The sequence below is a fragment of the Chiroxiphia lanceolata genome, chromosome 9 (assembly GCF_009829145.1).
Source record: "Chiroxiphia lanceolata isolate bChiLan1 chromosome 9, bChiLan1.pri, whole genome shotgun sequence".
Classification (NCBI taxonomy): Eukaryota; Metazoa; Chordata; class Aves; order Passeriformes; family Pipridae; genus Chiroxiphia; species Chiroxiphia lanceolata.
In genome coordinates, this window is record NC_045645.1 from 21,293,460 (window position 1) to 21,314,503 (window position 21,044).

Consider the following 21,044-nt stretch of genomic DNA (forward strand, 5'->3'; position numbering starts at 1 on the left):
TAAGTATTCTATTTAATTTTTTTCTATCATCCCTCCCATTTCCAAGACTGTGTAGGACAACAGGCGTTTTCAATGGATTTCTCTTCTTTTTTTTTTATTATTCAATAACATCCCCAAACTAGCTAAACACCGGCAAAATCAGTTATGCTGAAACACTAGGTTCATAATTTAATATTAATCTAGACTGTATCAGAGAAGACTATATATATAGTAAGGGTTAATGTATTTTTAAATATTATTTATATTGGAATGCTTAAGATGCTAGAAAAACACCAGATATTTATGGGAAGAACATAAGAATGCATGATGCATAGGAATTAAATAAGGAAAAAAAGTCCTGAGGGTAAAAATGCAAGAATCTACAGCACTCAAAGGAAAACCCAGAAACTTTTCTGACACACAAAATTACATATTCACCCGTTAAAGTTGGAGATACTTATAAGTTTCATTTTTACATATTATAAACAACTTCTAGACTAAAACACAGACCAGCCACAAACTGCAATGAAACACAGATAACCATGCAAGCTTCAGTCTCTCTGGGACTGAATGAAAAGGCTTACCAAAAAAAAAAAAAAAAACCAACCAAAAAAAACCCACATTCAAAGAATCTGTTTAAGTACCCAGTGTCAGAAAGGTCAGTCTTCTAATCTGCCTGCTGAAAATGAACGTGCTGAAAATGAAACTGCACTCAAAAACCAAATGAGATTTTGCTTTTATGCCTGAGAATAACCTGACAATCAGTACCGTTTTAACTACCTCACTTGTGTCTCCCTTTCTGCTATGATATGCAAGATGTCAATACTACAACTGCTGCTAACTGAGACTGGCATGGCACATGACCCATTCACAGCAGGAAGGGACAGGCACTGGGATAAAATTAACCTCAAAAAGGTAAAGAACTTCTTAAACCAGGAGAAAAAGTATTATTTTGAGGTTCAACTTGGCAGAGGTTGTATTTCACAACGTGTTTGCCAAGGGGCTGCCAAAACTTCTTAGGATACACTCCAAACAATCCTGAAAACTCCCTAGAACAAGTTACAGTATTCATACTCCCAAGAGAAGCTCATTTTGAGTGACCATTTGGTTCTGAGCAGGGTACCTTGCAGAACCACATTCACAGTATCAGCCAAATGTGCAGAGACTGAAAGCATATCAAATTAATCCTAACAACCTGATCATTTTTCAAGAACAAACCAAAGAAAAAATTCTATTCATTTCATTAGAACAGGATCAATCTCCAAAATTAATAAGCATAGTGGATCAAAAGAAAAAAAATGACAGCCTCACACAGACAGTTGTTAAACACATGCATATGACTACATAACTTCCTTCCATATGTAAAAATTCTCTTTCATTCTTCTCTCAGGCTATCTTCCACAAAGATTGAAATGCATGAACTACTGAAAATGTAACTCCTATTAACAGAACAAAGATGATACACCATATTCATTCTTCTTTATATTAAAAGCAATATTTGAGTTTCTTTATATTTTACAAAGCCATTCAGTTTCATTTTACAGTTCTTAACAGAAAAAATTATTCTTCAGAGGAAAAAAGCATAGTGCTAAAATGGCAAAGAATGAAGTTATGCCCCACAGAAGAGCTGTCACAAGTCCCTTCACCTTTTTCCATTCTAAGTTGTTTTATTGCACCTATGGCCTAAATTGCACAATATAATCTCCTAAGCAAGAGTAAAGCTTTATCCAGATAAACAGATTTTCAACTTCATCTACTGTGTGCTAAAATTTGGAGATATTTGTCCTACTTGCATAAGTAGAGGAATACAAAACTCAAAACATAACACAACACAAACTTGTGAACAGAATGCAAACTTCACTGTATCTTGTCCACTATTACAGAAGAATTAGTTTGGTTCCAAGTACTAGTCAGTTCTTAAGGAGCACAAAACCGTCTCAAAGAGCAAATCCATCAGTTTCTTTAAACCCCACCAGGTTTTAATTTGCTAATTTGAAGATACCAGCAATTACTTCAAAGAATTCTCTATCTAGAAAAACCTTTCTTTCTTCACCACCTACATATCTTTCATATTCACTATCAATTCACCAAGATCTAACTTCATGTATTTCCTTTTTGGATAAGGCCAAGCTGCCACAAAGATCCTGTGAAATGGCTTTTTTTTTTCTTTAAAGACATGAGCCTGACTATCTCTTTTAGGAGCACCCAGAAACTATTCATAAGCCCAAAGGACCTTTTCAATTTTGCTAGCCCTTTCTTCCGTCACTGAAAATATATAATTTATCCCCCTTTTTTCCCCCCAAAGACACATCACCCAAAATGAAAAGCCCAAAAAACCCTAACAACAAAAGTTTACTGAATCAAAGGAGAATGCCACTGAAGTACATCATCCACAGATTAAATGAATCTGGAAGGGACTAGAGCTTCAGCAAATAATGGAGGATCCTGTGCAGGAAGAGGGAATCAACAAGAGAAGAAACTTATCTACTGCTGAGCCTTTCTTTTTGTGCAGGCTTAGATGATGTCTCAATGAACAATATCACTGCATCCACTCAGAATAGTTTTCTTTTGTCTCTTCCTTTCTGATTCTGATAGTTAGTCCTAATTGTCTCAGATTGAGATCAAACAGGAATGGGAAAATTTCAAGTGCTTGATTTCAGTTTACACATCAGCAAACTATATTCTCAAATTTCAGAGTCCATCACATTTCAAAAAGATCAGTATTGTATCCATTATCTCATTCTCTTTATGAAGAAATAATATACTAAAAATAATAACATTTAGATGCATTGTTATCAGTTGATTCCTGTTAGACAAGGCATTTAATCACTGCTCCAAAAAAAGCATTCACAGTTATGAGGATGCAGTTTCCAGTTATTAATACTCTGATAAAGGTACTAGAAAAGAACAGTGCAAAATAAGAAATTGTATGCTTACTCTGAAGAAAGAGTGCTGTAAAGTGAGGCACAAGATAGAAAGATAAATAATGATACAACAAAATCCATAAAAATAAAAAGAATGGGTACTGTCTACTACAAATGTAGAGGTGGAAGAAGGAAAGCTTTGTAGAAAAGCACAGATTGCAGTGCTAACCATGGACAGGAAAACTCTTGCACATTCTAAGACCTGATCACTAACACTGCATTGTCGCACATCCAGTTCTGCAGTCACAATGCCCATCGTATCAGACAAGTCTGAGACAAGGCACTGTACAGTATACATCAAACAGCAAGTCTTTCAATGTAAAGCCTGAAACTTGATGAATCTAGGGGGTTGATATTTTAGTTTTCAATATGTTTTCTTTTCAGCAAATAAAAAGTAATAGAAAAATAGCAAACTTGCACACATGTAAGTTTCTAACTAGAGATCAAGCTCAACTCATCTGCAACTGTGTAAGTCCAAATACCACAAGGACCATGGGAAATTTTTTTCCATAAAACCTTCCACACTGAATATCACATCCTATGTTTTGAGTTTTTAAATACAGTAAATAAAGTTGATAATGTCAATGAAAAAAATGTCATGACATAGCATACAACTTTCCATAGCCATGTCCAACCCTAGAGAAGCTATTTTAGTTACAGCATGCAAGCCTTACACTGACACACAGAACACAGACCAGAGCTCTCACAACACACTAAACAGAACATTTCATCTTTCTCAAATCTTTTCCCTTCTACTTCCCAACCTGTGGGTACACTGGAAGACACAGAAAAAATCCCCTGAATATTATGTTAACATTAATTTTGAGCATAAGACTAAGAATATTTTCCTCTTTAGAAGAAGAATTTCTTGTTGGGGAACTAAAAAATAAAAGGAACCCACACACGATTCTTATCAAATTTCAAACATATTGAAGCAATTAAGAAAATCTAATTTGGGTTTAAACTAGGTTCCTTCCCCATCACAGTGGAATAGTCAAGCCCTCTTGCAGACTCCCCAGTCACTCCAACCACAACTTCTATCATGGGGTGCCCCCAGCTGCAAATGAAATGTTTCCTCTATTTCTGCTGTCAAATGATCTTGACAAGTGTCCAGAGCAGGAAGACACCCATACACCAGAAATACTTAATCTCAGGTAAATAAGGACAGAGAACACATTCCTCATTTTATGGTAAAATTCTCTGTTATTTTTACAAGCAACAGCAATGTAGGGAGTCAAAAGTAGTTTCTCTTTCTCTCTTTTACTTTTTCACCAGGCTGTTTTAACTCCTACACTCTAGCAGAGACAAAATGTCATCATGAATCTGTTATTAGGACAATTTTTCCAATTCTCTCCTCCATTCAGCACCAGAGTTTTTGTAAGGGACAACCATGAGTGCCCTCTCCTGCACAGTGCTGGATCCCCATAACCACATTTACTCCAGTCACTACAGTGATGTCCTTGGGCTGCCCCTGAGCCTTTTGAACAAAGCTTTCTCTTTCCAAGTTACCTGCAGAATATTAGTCCCACTGGGACCAATTCACTGCTACACCACCAACCCAGAGACCTGCAGGTGCTTATCTTGCCAGTCTCTGTCACTCGGACACACAGTTCTTGTCTCTGCATCAGCCATCGGAGCCACTGTGCAAGGAGCAGAATGACCACCTCCTTCAGTGAATCCCATATCTCTGAACAAACCCTTTGTCTGTAAAGCTTGCAGAGTTCAGTAAAGAAAACAATTATCCAGGTATCTTTTTCAGTTGCCCTTGATACCACAGACTTTGGAGCACTCCTCATGCATGTCAAATATCCCTCTTTTAAAAATATTCCCTCCACATTTGCAGTGCCACTTCTTTCTACTGACTCTTACTTCTCAGAAGAGTAAATTGATCAAAGGCCAATCTCATCAGCTACCCACATAATGCAACACCTTTATAAATGGTGTCAAAAAGTGTCACGGTATCAACTGTCCCCCACAAGCTTTTGCAGTCAGAATTCATTCTAGCAATCATCTTTGCCTAGATTAATGGCACAGCTGACCACAGAGTAATGATATAGGATGGTCCAAAATTGTGTTGTCAAAATTGCTTATTTCTATGCCTATAGAATAAGGAATAAATTCTCTCAACTACCCAACCTCAAAATACTAAAATAATTGTGCATTTGAGTAAAATGAAACAGTTTAAACTACAGTTTTCAAATACTAGAGGCTGGAATAGCACATCAAAGGCTTCAAGTAATTCTTAACCCTCAAGACACAAACATGTCACAATCAAAAGATTTGACTTAGGTCAAAATAAAGCAGTGAACCTTGGCAATCTTGACATACTCACCAGTGTAAATTCTATACCCCATTTTTCAAAACTGAACTTTGATTACCTTCAGTCTGACATGTTGCCAAGGTGCATGCTGCAATGAACGTCACTAATATCAAGTAGCTTAGATAAGATTTGCTACTGTCACTTCTTTACTTAATCAAAACCATATTCCCATGAGAAAACATTATGATCAGAATGCCTCTGAAGAGCAATAGCATCCAACAGGCATTTGGCTCCCTCAGAGCAACAATTTAGGTTTTTATCAGCAGTCTTACATGCTTGTTTCCTACTAGAAAAACTAAACAGAGTGCCTTTCACAACAGGTTGGACTAAACAAATGAATTGCATTGCAGTATCTTCAGCGGGGTGGGCATAAATATGTTTTCTTTTACTGTCAGTTAAACTTCCTCTACACAATTAAGGCTTACAAAATAAAATGCAACAGGCAAACTACTAAACTTTCAGCCACAAAACTCAATCTTATCTACTATATATGTAATTACTACAGATGTATTCCAAGAGAATAAATAAAGGGCTAAAAGCTTCTTCCCCCTATTTTCCCAGGTGGAGAACAAACATATTAGAATCCCAGTCTTCATTTCCAGAAAGGACATATTTCTAAATATACAAACAATGAAAAAAAACTTATTTCATAAATTCTGACATACTGAGTACATCTTCCCTTGGATGTTTTGCCATTCAGATATTTCAAGAGACTAAGAACTATTGTCTCTAGTTTGTCTTGTGTGGACATATTACTGAAAGCTTACTGGTTGCCAACAAATCTAACAAAAATATAATTTATAAAATGAAGTATTACATTGGTCAGATTAATTAAACCCTGACAGCAAGTTTAAATATTAAATAGGAAATTAATAAGATGCAAACCACACAGCCTTTACTGGGGAAAAAAGTGTACAAAAGAGAAAAAGGGGCCTTATGAAAATGCAAAGAGTAGAAGAAAATAGAATATGGAGCCTTTAGCTCCTGGATATGGATGTCAATCTCGTAGCACTGAATGGGCAAAAAGAAGGCATCCAGCAGCACAGAGCACTGGAAGTCTACCATCTTGTGGCTTCACTTCCTTCAAGGAGTTAAACAAAAGAGACTTCAGAACACAGCACAAAGAAGAATTCTCCTCTTTCTTCTATTGCAAATCTACTTACTATTGCATTTAATGCTATCAGTTATAAACTATAGTCTAAAAAACCTGCAAGGTCCAACGCTGTCTTCCACCTGTTCTTCTCTCCTTCTGTCCAACGCTGTCTTCCACCTGTTCTTCTCTCCTTCTTGATGCATTTTGAGGACCATTTCTTTTAATTGCTTCCCTGGTAGCTTTTCAACATTAGTTTGACTTCAGCAATTAAGACCTCTAAGATTTCCCCTCCCTCCCTGGGTCTAGGCCACTGAAAATGTGTTGTTTATACCCATTAAAAACATTTCAATTACTGTAGGAGAATTGCTCCTCTGGAGTACTTAATTAAAAACTCAACTTCTCCTTCCCAAACTTCAAGTATTTTTAAACTAAATTTATTGTTTTCTTAAACTGGAAGGGGATATGTGTTATGGGAGGGGGAAAAAAAACCTGAAAAACATTTGATATTCCTTGGATATATGCACACCATTTTTCCACCACAAAAAGCACATACCCGCTTAATTGCGGGAATCACAAAAGATATAGGAAAAGAAAGAATACTTCACACAAAATAAAAAAGCAAAAGTAACCCTTTGCAAACAGATCAAGAAAACTCCTTTCAAAAGTAAATTGGCTGCAAACAAGACACAGAATCAGCAAAAGCAGGTGCTGACCAAGACTGTTGAGTAGATCACTTCTGTTAGATACAAAGAAAGCAAAGGCATTGTAAGCACTGACTGAAGAGACATCAATTCTGCTCAGACGATTGATGACAAACCTCTCAGATATCATTTAGACCCAGGGATGTTCCTCCAGATTGCCATAGCTCAGTGGGACTGTCAGCCTGGACAGAAGAGGAACCTTCTCTTCCCACACTAGCAATCCCACAATCGTTTTCTGAGTGACATAAAACAGCAACAAGTGCCCAGACACAGATGCTCTTGGGTTGGGAACAGGCTGTCTAATGGTCATAGGTTCTGCATAACAGTATGGTGAGACAGCTGCCTTTTCTTTGGGGTTGATAGTTCTCCCCAAAAGGGAAAAAACACCCAAAGAAGTTCTAATGATACTTCTTATTTTTGGTTTTGACTCCTTTTTGCAGAAATGCTATTTAGGTCAGGTTTTGAAGATCATTTTCCCATATCAGTCTCTTCAAGAAATGCAATCCTGGTACAAGAAATTACACAGTGTTCAGTTGTAAGCACATGCTTGCAAAGTCAGTCATTTTTAAAATCTATTATATTTGAAACTGAGTAGCCATTTCCCCTGATTAAAACTTGGCTTTAGAGAATAGTTAATATATGTATGCCCACCTGTGAGCCCAGAGGCATAACAAATAAGCAGATGCACGAATATCAGATAAAGAGTCTGCAGTGAATTGCAATTGTTTTAAGTATTAAAAGAAGAAATACCACAGGGAGCTCCGATAAAACTCAATACCTTGCACTCTCCTCAACTCTCAACCTCAAGTTAGACCTTTGCATTTCAGAGCTGATATTATTCTGCACTTCATATTATGCTTGTGATAATTTAAAATGCTTCATACAGAACTGTTCAGAATTATGGACACCCTGAGCACGAACTGCTGAAGATCATTTTCAAGTGTATGTGACATGAAATCTGATGCTGTATTCATGCAGTATAGCTTATAAAGAAAATGGCACAGGTTAATACCTCAGGACACTGAAAATTTTCATTCCAGATTTACTTATTGTACTAATAATCAACATCACTGCAGAAAATGCATCAATAAACCTAGATCTAACATAAGTATTTCTAAGTTATTAGTTGCTTACAGAAATTACTTACGAAGACATCCTAAGTTAAAGTTCTCAGTTTGTGCCAAAGTGACCTCCTTTCAAAATTTTAACCACCTTAAAATTTAGCCATGACAACTGGTACTAAGTATCTCAGAAATTTTTTGAAAATTTTACTAGCAATACTACATAGCCATTGTCACATACGTTTTAAGTAATAACCCAGACAGCAGAAGAAACAGAAAACCATGTATGTTACTGTCAAACAAAACTAAAAGCTCTCAGCCAAACCTCATATGAAGACTTGCACGCAAAGTTGGTCCCCAGAGATGTTCAACTTCACTCCCTGCTCTGGTACACAGCAGATCTGCCCTTAGAATCCCACTCCCCACAAGCAGCAGAACCAGCCTCACATTTGCACTACACTCACTCTCCACTTGAAACATTTTGGCTCAGTGCAACTACGACCATTTCAACTGATCACTTGATAGAACACGCTGTCATCTATCAGAAAGGCATTTGCATAATAACAAAATAAGAGGGTAGATAGAAAACCACTAATAAATATTCCTTTTTGAATCTTTACAAGGATTTTATTATTTACCAAAAAAGGTGAAGAAAAAAAATGGCATTCCTAAAGTATACTCTCACTAGGAATGATTTTCAGCTTCTTATTTACCTTCTCTTCTCAGAAGGAATGCTGATTACTTACAGCTAATTCATTTTCTCTGTTCCAGTTAGGCTGTTATATTTCAGAATCATCTTTGAAGATGCTATTTACTGAAATAATCAATCAATCAATTCTCCATATGCTAATACTCAAACATTCTGGTTTGTCACATCAAAGAGTCTTCATCAAGAAGACATGTTATATAATTAAATTAACCATATCACAAGTAAATTGTGCTTTTGATCGAGAAAGCACAACTTGTAAGAATTTGCTAGGAAATTTGCTTATTTGATCATATGATGAGTGGTTTTTTTGAGATCAAGGAAATTATCTTGTTAACTTTTTGGAAACGTACTGCATTGTTTCAAACAAGATAATAGCTTTCCTTTTCTTCCTTATCAGTCAACTGACTGCTTTGAGCTAATCTATTCCTGTATAACATTTTCGAACACTACCTGATCCGAACAAAACTCTGTCATACATCAGTATTTGTAAATCAAAAGCATCAATACTTTACATACTTTAATATTCACTGGCTGAGCCTTATTTGTGAAAGTTCTAAGTCTTACAAATCCAAATTTACCAAGTTGCTCGTATTGATAAGCTTTAAATATTTTGTTACATATTTACGCTTAGCTGAAGACAAATGTATATGTTTTGGACTGAAAAAAACATGAAAATACAGAATTTATACAGCCATAAACTTTAAAATTACTGGACAAACACCTATATCTGCTAAGAAAAAAGGCTGCATTGGTTTGCAGGGAGAAGCTATTCATATAGCCAAAGTATCAAGGTAAACATGTAATGCAGCATTCCATATTTTAACACTGAAAAAATCTCCTTGCACAAAAACCCTCAATATTTAGATGGTGGTACTTCATTTTTATGATGTAGTGTCACTACAAATTTATTTCATGGAATTTTAAGAAACACTTATTAATTTTCATAGTAATATACCTCACATGGTGTAAGGTAAGTTGTAAAAACATTAGGACTGGGATAGCTTTGACTTTTGTGAACCAGAAGACATAATATCACAGTATATTTATCATCTCCAAGTGTTTACCCACTGTTTTCATAAATTCTGGTTTGCTTTCACATTTTATGCTGTCCTTACACTGTGCTCTTAATCATATACAGCATCTTCACACAGTTCTTGCTGTGTCTGGAATAATCTAAAGAAATTTTATAACTATAAATATGTTGTGAATGATTGCTTATAACCCTGAAAAACACTTGATCAAAACCAACTGAAGTCACAGCAAAGAACAGGTAACCATTCCTCTTTGGTAGACATGAACTTGGCATTCATTTTTGCAGTATTGCAATATTTATACTGATGAAAAAGCCCAGGCAGACATGTTTGTTTATTGCTTTGGTAACCTATGTGAGGCTGGTGCAAGTGAAACACCTTTGCAGGGTATTTGAAAAATGCAGTAGACATCTAAGGCTTTTAAAATTGTCTGATAAGAAAGCTTTAATTTAATATGGCAGTGTTCAGTATGTCAGAGTTCAAATATTCTCTCAGAAGAAATCTTAATGCACATGCATTATTAATGCACCAAGGGAACAGATCTATTTGAGCTGAATCTGACCAATGTCATTAGTGAGAGTGCAAAGTAAATTTGGAAATATGTATGGTAACAGGTAAGAGAACACTTTTCAGCTACCTTGTGTCTTGTATTAGTTTTCTTTAAAATTAAGAAAACCAGTGAGTTCTATCTACAATTTACGTAGTCTCCCTAATCTAAACTGTTGTCTGCACACCTACCAGGTTTGATAATCAATGAATCTGGGGATTATTTCCTCAGTATCAGATTATACGTCCTGTGTCCCTTGAGTTATGAGGTGTGAATTTATGTTGAACTGAAGCAGGAACTTTTCAAAAACATATTAGACTACACTTAAGCTGCTACACAAACTCTCTAGTTACCCAAAACAAAGTACAGTGTGATTAAAACTAAAACCACTGCTTTTTGAGAACCATACATGTCTGAAACAGCTTTTATTTCAGTATTAAAACAAAACAAACAAAAAACCCAGATTCATAAACTCCATACAATTAATGTATACCCTAATCACTATAATATTCATGTGTTTCCCACTGATTTTTCAGGCTTTATTAATTAGACATGATATTAATATTGCTATTTCAGTTACTGAAGGTGAAATTTTAACTGAGTACATTAAGAAAAAAGGCCTGTTTCTCTGCCTGCAAGATGTTTTCATACGTTTCTCAGTTTGTGAAAGGGAGATATTAAAGCCTAATTAAAAAGCATGTTAGAACACTGTTGCAAGAGACTTTGCAATATTGGTTCCATGCATCTTGAAAATCAGCAGGACCAAACTCAGGATGACACAGCCCTGAGCAAGCTAAGCCCTCAGAAGACTGAGGCCAACAATTTCCACACACCTCTCCAGCCTAAATTCTTCTTTAAATTGCATATATGTGTAAGATGTTTCTATAGTGGAGTCAAGTTTGCTGATGGTCATCTTTAGAGCAGATTAAAACCATAATTGAGAAAGTAGAGAAAGGCTTAATTAAATTAGCAAACTGGGCATCATGATGACAAAACAGATCCAGCACAAACCAGCATAAGATATTGTATGTCATATTACACTAATGGATTCAAATCCTGTCAGTAGGAAAACAATCTGTGGCCTTTCAGGGAAAAAGATCTCTGCCATTGTGAGGAAGAGAACACACACCTGCTCCATGCTCTACTGTGATCCAGAAATAAACTAAACATAAAGAAATATTTAGTGGGTGGAAGCAAATGTTAAGTGCTGGCACGAGACAGCTGCAGTAATAATCAACAGATTTTCTTTCAGTATTTATTCCATCCTCTCAAGAAGAAATAAAAGAATTAAATTCATCACAACAACGATGAGAATAGGAGTTGCTACATAATTAAGCCTGATAATTAGTCAGCTAAGTAGTTCCAAAGTTATATAACTGAGGTACATATGTAAAATATGTATACAATAGAGGAGGACAACTTCACCTTTCAAAGAGTTTTTCTTTTAATAAAGTATGGTTAGCATAAATTCATTGACACACATATCAGTCGACTATTTTTAAAAATAAGCATTTTTAAAACCAAAAAAAGCATTTGTAGAAGAGCTTTCTAGGGAAAAAAAAAGCAGTCAACACTCCTACCTTTTACCATAACCTGAATAACATGACAGGATCTAACATTTTATGTAATTTGAAGGTATATTGAGACATTACATATTTGTTCTGATACTTCTGGTTGTTTTTAATACAGGATGAAAGGGATTAAACAGGCTATGCTACTAGAAAACACAACAAAATTGAGTCTCACACAACCAGTTTTTGAAGTTTTAAATTACTTAGTTACAGCAAATAAACCATGCACTTCATCACACTGCTGACAAACTTTCACTTAATACATGATGTCTCTCATTTGGATGAGTATTTAACTACAGTAATTTGGCTGTACACTTCTATTAATATTATCTTGGATATAGAATGACTCTGCATTTAAACCACTGCTATTTGACATGCTAGACCAAATTTAAGCATTCCGCTAGTACAGTAAAGTCTTTGTAGCATTATCTTAGAAGATTTTTATTTACCCACAGAGCTACAGGCTTATCCACTGCTATGAACAAAGCTCCAAGAACAAAACAGAACTGCTCAAATTGGCCACTGTCACAGTTAAGCATCAGATCTCATCCCAGGGAATAAGCAGGTTACACTGCCCCTGTGCATGCGGAACTTCCATTCACATCAGTGAGAGAAGAGGCACACCAAGACAGAACTCAGGTACTTGTGATATGATGGCCCCCTGTTAAAATATTATCTGCTGGTCTCTGCCTGTCAGTTTTACAAAAACTTCCAGAATTCATCAGATTTCTGAGTCCAACCACAGTTTCAACTTCAACAGCCTGACAGCAATATTAATTGCGCTGCCCCAGTGTCCTGCTTCATTTTACTCTGATCTAGAAAATCTAGTTCTCCCAAACAACCAGCAATTTTGAGTTGCAGACAATAAACCTTTTTTCTTTGGGGAGCAGGAGGAGGGAGGGAGGGGGAGAAGGTGAGTGATCAGCCTCAGCTGTGGAACTTACACTGTATAGATCAACAAGAAACTCAGTGCAGCCACACCATAGCTAAATAAAGCAAAAGTCTCAGTGAAATAGCAAATACATAGTGTAGCAACGGAGTTTCCATATGAACAAAACCAATTTACTCAGCTTCCTATGACCAATAACCCAGCATTTCCAAGCTCCCTCATGACAAAACAACTCACCACACACTACAGAGCTGGCTAAGAGGCAGAATAGGTTCGCAGCTTTGTCAAACTGGCTTTCTCAAAGAAACTTACTCATCTGAAAAGAAACGCTCTGGAAATTGCACTGGGGTTTCATCCATCCCTCCTTTAGAGATTTTCCATATCAAGTATGCCTAATGTATTCCTGCCCTCCAAACCTAAATCCAGCCAGCAAAGCAGTGTTCTCCTCTGTTTCATACTTCTCAACAACAGCATCTCAACAGTAGGTGCTTTCTCAGTCAATATAACTATCATCACTGTTGTTCATACACTGGTATAAACATCTAAGATCAAAAAAAAGAAAAAAAAACGTACAGCCTAGCTAACAATTATGCCTGTAAGACTGTTGTAGTGGCAACAGGGTTAATTCTTAATTTAAAAATATTAAGAGATCCTAATTTGTTCTCTTGTTATATTCTTAGATTAAACACTTGCACAAAACTGACTTCATACGGACTGCTATTCCAAAGGCAACAAAACTGCATTGAAATTTCTGGCTGGACCTCAGTAAACAATATCATTTCTGATAATCAAAACCCAATGTCATTCACCCCTTCAGCAGTGCTGGTTTTGCAGTCTTGTCAAATTTTTAAGTAATGAGACGTATTTTGCCCATAGAAGCAGCAATTATAACTGAGTATGATGAATAAGAGCCTAATTTCAGTCGTGGCTACTTTTCAGAGCAGAAGAGTTAATCTACATAGTAGACTATAAGACCCCTGAAAACAACAAATCAAAGCAACCAAGCAACTGTTCAAAACACTTGGCTTAGTTTATCCCAAATACAAACTCTTATGTCTCAACATGCATTAGAACATAATTATTGCTACACGCACCAAGGTATGTTTTGGGAGAGGTGCTGAGGCAAACGTGCTATGAAGTCAAGCCCATGTAATGGAGTTGGGGGTAAGTAATAAAAACTTCAGAAAGGATACAGCAATAATGCCACTATATCATGTTGCACCTCAGCCCTGATCTTGCTGCTCCAGTTCCTGTGCCTCTGCATTACAGCTTTAAGCCACACAGAAAGAGCTTAAAATAGAGGTATGGGTTTACAAAAAGGACAACCAACCAAGCAAAACAAGGCTGACACCACGCCCCATTTTCAAAGGCCAAACCCATCTGCCCAAGAGGAAAGAAGTGGCACATGATCTTGTCAACTCTTCAGGTCCTGTCTGCTCTGCTTGCACAGGGCAAGCGGCAGCAAAAACCCCCTGGTCACAGAGACACGCTCCAGTGCTGGCTGGCACCTTATATTGCATAAGGGTAAGATCTGCACTCACTCATCACACATGAAGAGGGGCAGGGGGAACAGTCCTGCACAGAACTATAAAAATGGCAGGAAAAAAACCAGGAAAAAAAAACCATAGCGCTCTCCCCCTTCTCCTTAGCTCCTTGCCTGAGTTTTGGTTTTGTTGGCTGAGTTTTCTTGTGCACTGGGCCATGACACCCAAAGAGTGATGAATAGTTGCAATGCAGAAATTGATAAATCTGAGATTTATCACTTTTCATACATGTTTTAAGTAAATATAATTATGACATTATACAAAGTATAGCAGGGAGACCACAGGGACAAAAAGAGGCACACATGCAAGTAAACATCTGTTTTCATTACAAAACATATGCCATTTTTATCTTCAACAAAAATCAGCAAGATGGGAATCCTCATAACCAGGCTTTATTATATCTGTCCAGCCCAGACTCTCCTCCCTTGTGTTTCCATTTAAATCATTAGCACTCATCGTACTAAGGTTTGTAAAAAATGTATACAGCTTATAAGCAACTTTCACTCAAATCAGCTCATAACAGCCTTTCTCCTGAATCCACATATCTTTACAACCACATCTCAAACCCCCATTATTAATGTTGTCTGTTTGCACTGGGATTATCTCATTCCCCTCACATTTTTCCTTTCCATAAACCAAGCATCACCCTGTCATCCAATTCCCTTGTTCGCATGTTTTAAATTTAATCAAGAATACCTGAGGTGTCAATAAATCATATTTGCCTTTCTGACAAGAAGAAATCAGCTTCTTGAAACTAAATTTAATATGCCATGCAACCTGATCCAAATACTAACTAATAAATTAGTTAAAAGCCACTAGGAAAGGTGCCAGGATCCGCTCTCAAACCATCAGCATCACCTTCAGAAACATACTTCAATTAGTCAAAAATTAAAATGGGAGAGGCAAAAATGTCACTATTATAATAGATATTTATTGTTAATGTAATTAATATTTCCCCGTGGTTGCTTAAGACAGCACTACTAGAACAGTTTTAGCAGCAAAGCTGGAAAGTACTACATAGCCTAGAGTGCCCTCTTTCTTTTCCAAGAGGAAATTCAGGGAAATACTCTATTCATGAAGATGTCAATCAGCTGTTTCTCAGAATGTCAAATAAAATAGATAACTACACTGCATTAACACATGAAAGAAGTTCAGCATAATTTAAATGATATCCTTACATGACTAATGAACGTGATTCTACCTTAATAAAAATACTTACAGAGCCATCTGAAATTGTTCGAGCCATTTTTTCTTCAAGTCTTTAGTTTTGCAATAGACTTCTAAACCATTTTCACCTTGAATATGAATGAGGTAGAAGCCATAAGACCACTGTATAAAAACATTTGCAATACAAAGGTCATCAGTTATGAAGAAAGGAAAGTGAAAAAAAAAAAAAGAAAAAATAATAAAGCATTTGTATGTCCTTTAATTCACTCATTTTGGGAACAGCAACACCACATTTTTATGTTCCTTGAGAATGACTTACTCAAATTATTTAATTACATCAAAATAAGCAAAAGCTGAAATTCCTAAATATTCACTTCAGCTTACATATAAAACAAAGTTTCTTAAAGAAATTGTATTTACATTCTGAACTCCTGCAAAAAGTTTCAAATTGTTAGTAAAAATATACATTTTAATTGAATTAGCAACAAATATTTACCTTTTTGTTTTCTTTATCAGTAGTGGGGTTGTTTGTAATTTTGTATTTCTGAAGATCTATTATTTCCTTCATTTCATAATTATCACCTCTTCGTTTGCAAACAATTACAGCTAGATCAAACAAGAAGATGTGCCTAGAAGAATACAGCATAAAGATGGTTAAAAATACTCCAGAAAGCTAACACCAAAAGTCTCATTTTATACACTTTTGCCAGTGGCACTTAAAATTTTGAAGATGAAGAACTAAACTACTGATTAAAATAAAACAAACACTGAAAGTCCTTTTGCTCAAGACTTACTACTTGCCAGGGACTCAGTGATCTTAGATAATAATGTAATAGCTAATTTTCTATTAATCACTTTGCAAATTCACTTGGCAAACAGAAGATCAGCTCTGTCAATGCACAGTGAATGGGAAGTATTCAAGAACCACTGAGATGACCTAAACTCTACCAAAATTTACTTTACAGGGTTTTAGTAGGAGATACCAGACGTTGTGCCATCACCTGTCTTGCCTCGCACGTTTGTCTAATGTCGTTATCCTAATTTCCCCATCACCTTGAGGTCTTCCATACTGTAAGAGGGAATGATTCTGAAACAGAAGTAATATGTATGATTCAATATAGCAAAAGTGTGACCACTCACTCCTTTTACCCCAAAAAAAGGACTATGCAGGCCAGAAAACATCATCTTTTCCACACTACCATCTAAACTAAATGCTATAAAGAATCAGTCCATTCTATTTTTGTCTTCAAATGGGAAAGGTTTTCCCATTACAAAAACATCTAAGTCACTATACAAATATAAATCTTGAACTAAGCAAAAATATTTAACTACAGGCACCCAAAATTGCAGAGATTTCTGTACTTCAAATATTCATGTCATTCTAAACCAAATAAAGCACATTTACATTAAATATTAACAAGAGTACTTATAATCTCATATGAAATTAGGAAAAAATGCATCTATCAATATTTTTGATCTACAGTGATTCAAAAGTGGTATATAAATTTTAAAAAAATCACATACCAAATTCTCTATTGATAGTTGAAACTGTCTAATTTCACGAAGAGTTTCATTATCTCTCTTTACTTCATTTACATATTGAGCCAAGTCCTAAAGTATCAACGGCAAAAGGGAGGGAAAAATAATTTTCTATAACAGGCTAATTTAACACATTATTTTGACAAATTTATTTCTAATTTTATCTTTGACTTATCAGCATATTTAGTAATTTCTTCTGAAATTATTGAATTAATGTTCAAGAATTACCATTATGCGTGCCTAAATAAATATTTACAACTCTCTTCATTATTATATCTATTGAAACACACATTTAGTATCAAGAAAGAGGGAAACTAGTAATAAGGAGTAAAAAAGTCTGATTTTTTTCTGAATTTCATTAAGGTCTTATTTACAAAATTAAAGATGGAAATGTAATTTCTGCAGCACACTGCTGAAAAAGCAGTCAGCAACACTGAATATATGAGGTAAATAGAAGCATAAATAGAAGGTAAATATAGCATAGAGTAGAAAATGTATGTAAGGCATCTCAAAAACAGAATGTAAGGTGTAAACGTATCATAAACCTGGGTGCTCATTAGAAGAGAAGCAGCTGCAGGTCCAGTAGTAGGATTTTGCTCTTACTGTTGCACAGAAGAGAGAAGTCATTACACAGCAGATTTTAAAAGGGGCTTTAGAGGGGATATACTACCTGAAGTCACAGGTTCAGATGATTATTGTGACCTTTACCAGAACATGTACTGTACACATTTCACTAAAGCCTTTAAAATGCTCTGAACATGCTTGAGCAATAGTGACAATTTGCTGGGGCTTCTCTGTTTACGGTTAGAGATGAGGAGTGAGCAGGAGATGTAATTGGTAAGGTCAGGGATGCTGAAAGCAGCAGTTGGAAAAGGCATTCAGATCTTCCTAGCTTGCTTTTAAAGTATCCCTTCAATATCGTCACAAATTTGGAGGGTGGGAGGACGATACATCTTCTTCCTAAGTTGTTTTTAATCAGAATCTATGAATAGCTACAATCATTATGCTAGCTTCCCAAATGGATCTGTGCAGGATACATTCACGTCAGTCTTTAAAGTTAGTTTAGAAATTAAATAACCTCCTTTCTTGCTGCTAGAAAAAATCCAACAGCATAATCCTTCCTAAAAATTTCTTTCCTTAGGGGCAGTACCACTTTGCAACCAGTTTTTCCATAGACATTTTCTTTTCAAGCAAAGATACCGGGGCTGTTAGAAGCAAAATACCAATGCTACACTGTTACTTCGACTACAATGGCAAGGACTACAGTAAATCAGGATGGGAACAATGTTGCAACCTTAAGGAGAGATGCTCATACCTTGGAGGTTTTGGGAGTTTGGAGGGGGAGGGACTGGAGATAGGGGGTTTTTTTGTTTTCTAATTGTCTGGTTACGTCCTGCCAGCAGCACACATCTGCCACAGCCACCCTGGCGAGAGATTTCTTTGATTTTCAGTCCAACAGACACCAACAATGAAGCAAGGCAGCAAATGGGAATGAAAAAGCAGGGATAAATAAAAACCAGAATTATTTTCCTAGCCAATTAGCAGCAGCCAGGATGCACAGCTTGCCACTAGATGGAAGCAACACACTGCCATCTATTTTCAGGCATCTCTCCGAAGGAAATTATCATGGTGTCCCTCTCTCTGCATTCACTGCACAAAAATGGATAACAAAAAGGGGAAACAAAATCTCATTTGTAAGCTGGTCTGTATTCCAGGCTTTCAAGACAGTCACAAAATATGAGGCAGCTGTGTGACCCAAAACTAACTTAGTCTGATTTCAACAACATCTGTGGACCATACAGATTACAATAGAAGCAAACATAACTTATGTCATGTCGGCTTCTTTCCCCCTTTCCCCACAAAAGACTGAAAAAATTTCCCAATTCCAGCACATGAATGTCACCATTCATGCCATGAAGCCAACAAAAGCAGAACTGTGCTTCCTTCCTGAAGCTGTGCAGAACACATAATAAACATAAGGCAGCACAGTTATTCAATAAAGCATTTGTTTGTACCACTTGCAGGTGAAGGTATGGTGACAGATACTCTACTTCCAGGGAGACACTACTGCTTTCAAAGGTAAAGCCACTGAGATCATATTAAGATGAAAAAAACAAGTCTTGTAAACAAAGATAACTCTTCATCTCACTGGGAAACTACTGACCTTGATTTGAATTGACTTATAGTGGTAGAAACATTCCTAAATTTCAGAAGTGAGACCAACAGGATTGAAGTAGCTGTTTTTGATCTTATTATATGACAGCAAAATCATGCAAAAGTGAACTGAAATGGGGAAGTTCCATTTTGTAAACCCTCTACTTCAGAAAAACTACTGAACTTGTTTCCCAGATTGGAGCAAAGCCCTTGACTATATACTTGCCATGACACACAAAGCTCAAGGTGATCTGTGAAAATATGTTTGATTTGTTGTAAAGAACATTATCTCCTCCAAGAAATACAGTTCTGAGCTACCATTCTAAGTGCCAAGAGACATAAATACTTCACTGCCACGAATACTCACCTTCATTGCATCAAGGGCCAGTTTTAGATTTGCTTTCTCCATGGGATCAGTAGTGTGCTTTACCAGCTCCTATGGACAGAGCAGTTAAAACTTTCCACCTACTGTTTCTCAGTTTATACGCTGAAATTGTCATTGCTCACCCCCACCCAAAAAAAATTCTAAAAAAAAGCCAAAACCAGAAAACACAATCCAAGAATTGGCATTTTCATCTCCACAGTGAGGAGCCTATCACTGAGTGGGGACTATTGCAGACAGATAATTGGCAAGTTGTTTAAGAATGATTGCTGTACAGCCTAAACACTGACTTTAGCTGCTAATGAACCATCACAAGAAGCTAATTTGGTCTGCCTAGCACTTAAAACTTGCCAAATCAGATCATTATTGTATGTGAATGCTGAAAGCCCAGGTAAACATTCGAGTTCATTTGTACATTGCTGTATGGTACATCATCCCATTCCAAAGCACTCACTTGTCCGCAGAGAGGGATGGATGCGTGCTGGCAATAAAACCTCAGTTAAATTGTGCACTGCTTAAAAGAAGTCACTGTCTCATTAAACCTAAGATAAACCTGACTCAGAAGAGATACTGAAATCAAAGGTACATGTTCAAAGAATTCTTTTAGTCACTTCCCATATGGAAAATACAGGGGCTTTAAGAAGTGAAAACATAACATCTTGGGGAAACACGTCATTCCGTCTTTGTAATTTGAGAAAAGAATCATACATTTCAGTTCACGTAAGTTAGTAAAATCATGGGAAATTAAATAATAAGTATCAATACTTCACATTACAATTTGAATCATTTACTCATTTTTTTCTTTCCAAGTCCATAAAATATTTCTTTCTTGTACAACATATAGTGTCACACATAGCACAATGACATATTGTATATAATCTTTTCATAATATACATTGATTATAAAATCATTACTCATTTCATAAGATTTTTTTAAGAAGCTGTGACACTCATTTTGGTTTTTTCCAATTTTCCACTGATCAAAATGATGACTCATTTATAGAAGTATTTCAAAAATTTAATATTGCAGAATGCATGTTGTTCTGCAGAGTCAAAATTATGCTCCACACAGAAATGGTAGATCTTTTTTAAATGACATTTTACAAGCATCAGCAGGGTTGACAGTCTAATACAGTAATACATTTCTTTGCAGCTGAACTAATGAGTCTCCTGGTACAGCTATCAAATTAAATTTATAAGACTCTCCACCCTTATTACAGGACTAACTGCAAAAGCTAATGCTTTGTGGGTTATAACAAGAAGCATTTCAAAATAAATATGGCTTAATTGTAATTTATGACAGCAAAGAAATATCTTAAAAGTACACTGTATGTATGATCCGGTTTCCTCTTTTAGGGGGTAATGGTTCACACTTCAAAGTACTGTGATCATGATTTGGTACCACTAATCATTTCAAACATACCAAGAATTAAA

The 21,044-nt window shown here is 36.1% G+C and overlaps 1 protein-coding gene across 2 annotated transcripts in view; it reads right to left on the reverse strand.

Moving 5' to 3' along the window:
• Nucleotides 1-21,044, reverse strand: part of VAV3 (vav guanine nucleotide exchange factor 3) — a 156,708-nt gene that overhangs the window by 65,835 nt on the left and 69,829 nt on the right. For both annotated transcript variants that reach the window (XM_032696978.1, XM_032696979.1), the window contains exons 11-15: nucleotides 19,597-19,665; nucleotides 17,061-17,147; nucleotides 16,538-16,623; nucleotides 16,033-16,165; nucleotides 15,589-15,698 (exon numbers count right to left, since the gene is read on the reverse strand). In XM_032696978.1, coding sequence (XP_032552869.1) covers nucleotides 15,589-15,698; nucleotides 16,033-16,165; nucleotides 16,538-16,623; nucleotides 17,061-17,147; nucleotides 19,597-19,665 — 485 coding nt within the window. The remainder of the gene's footprint in view (nucleotides 1-15,588; nucleotides 15,699-16,032; nucleotides 16,166-16,537; nucleotides 16,624-17,060; nucleotides 17,148-19,596; nucleotides 19,666-21,044) is intronic.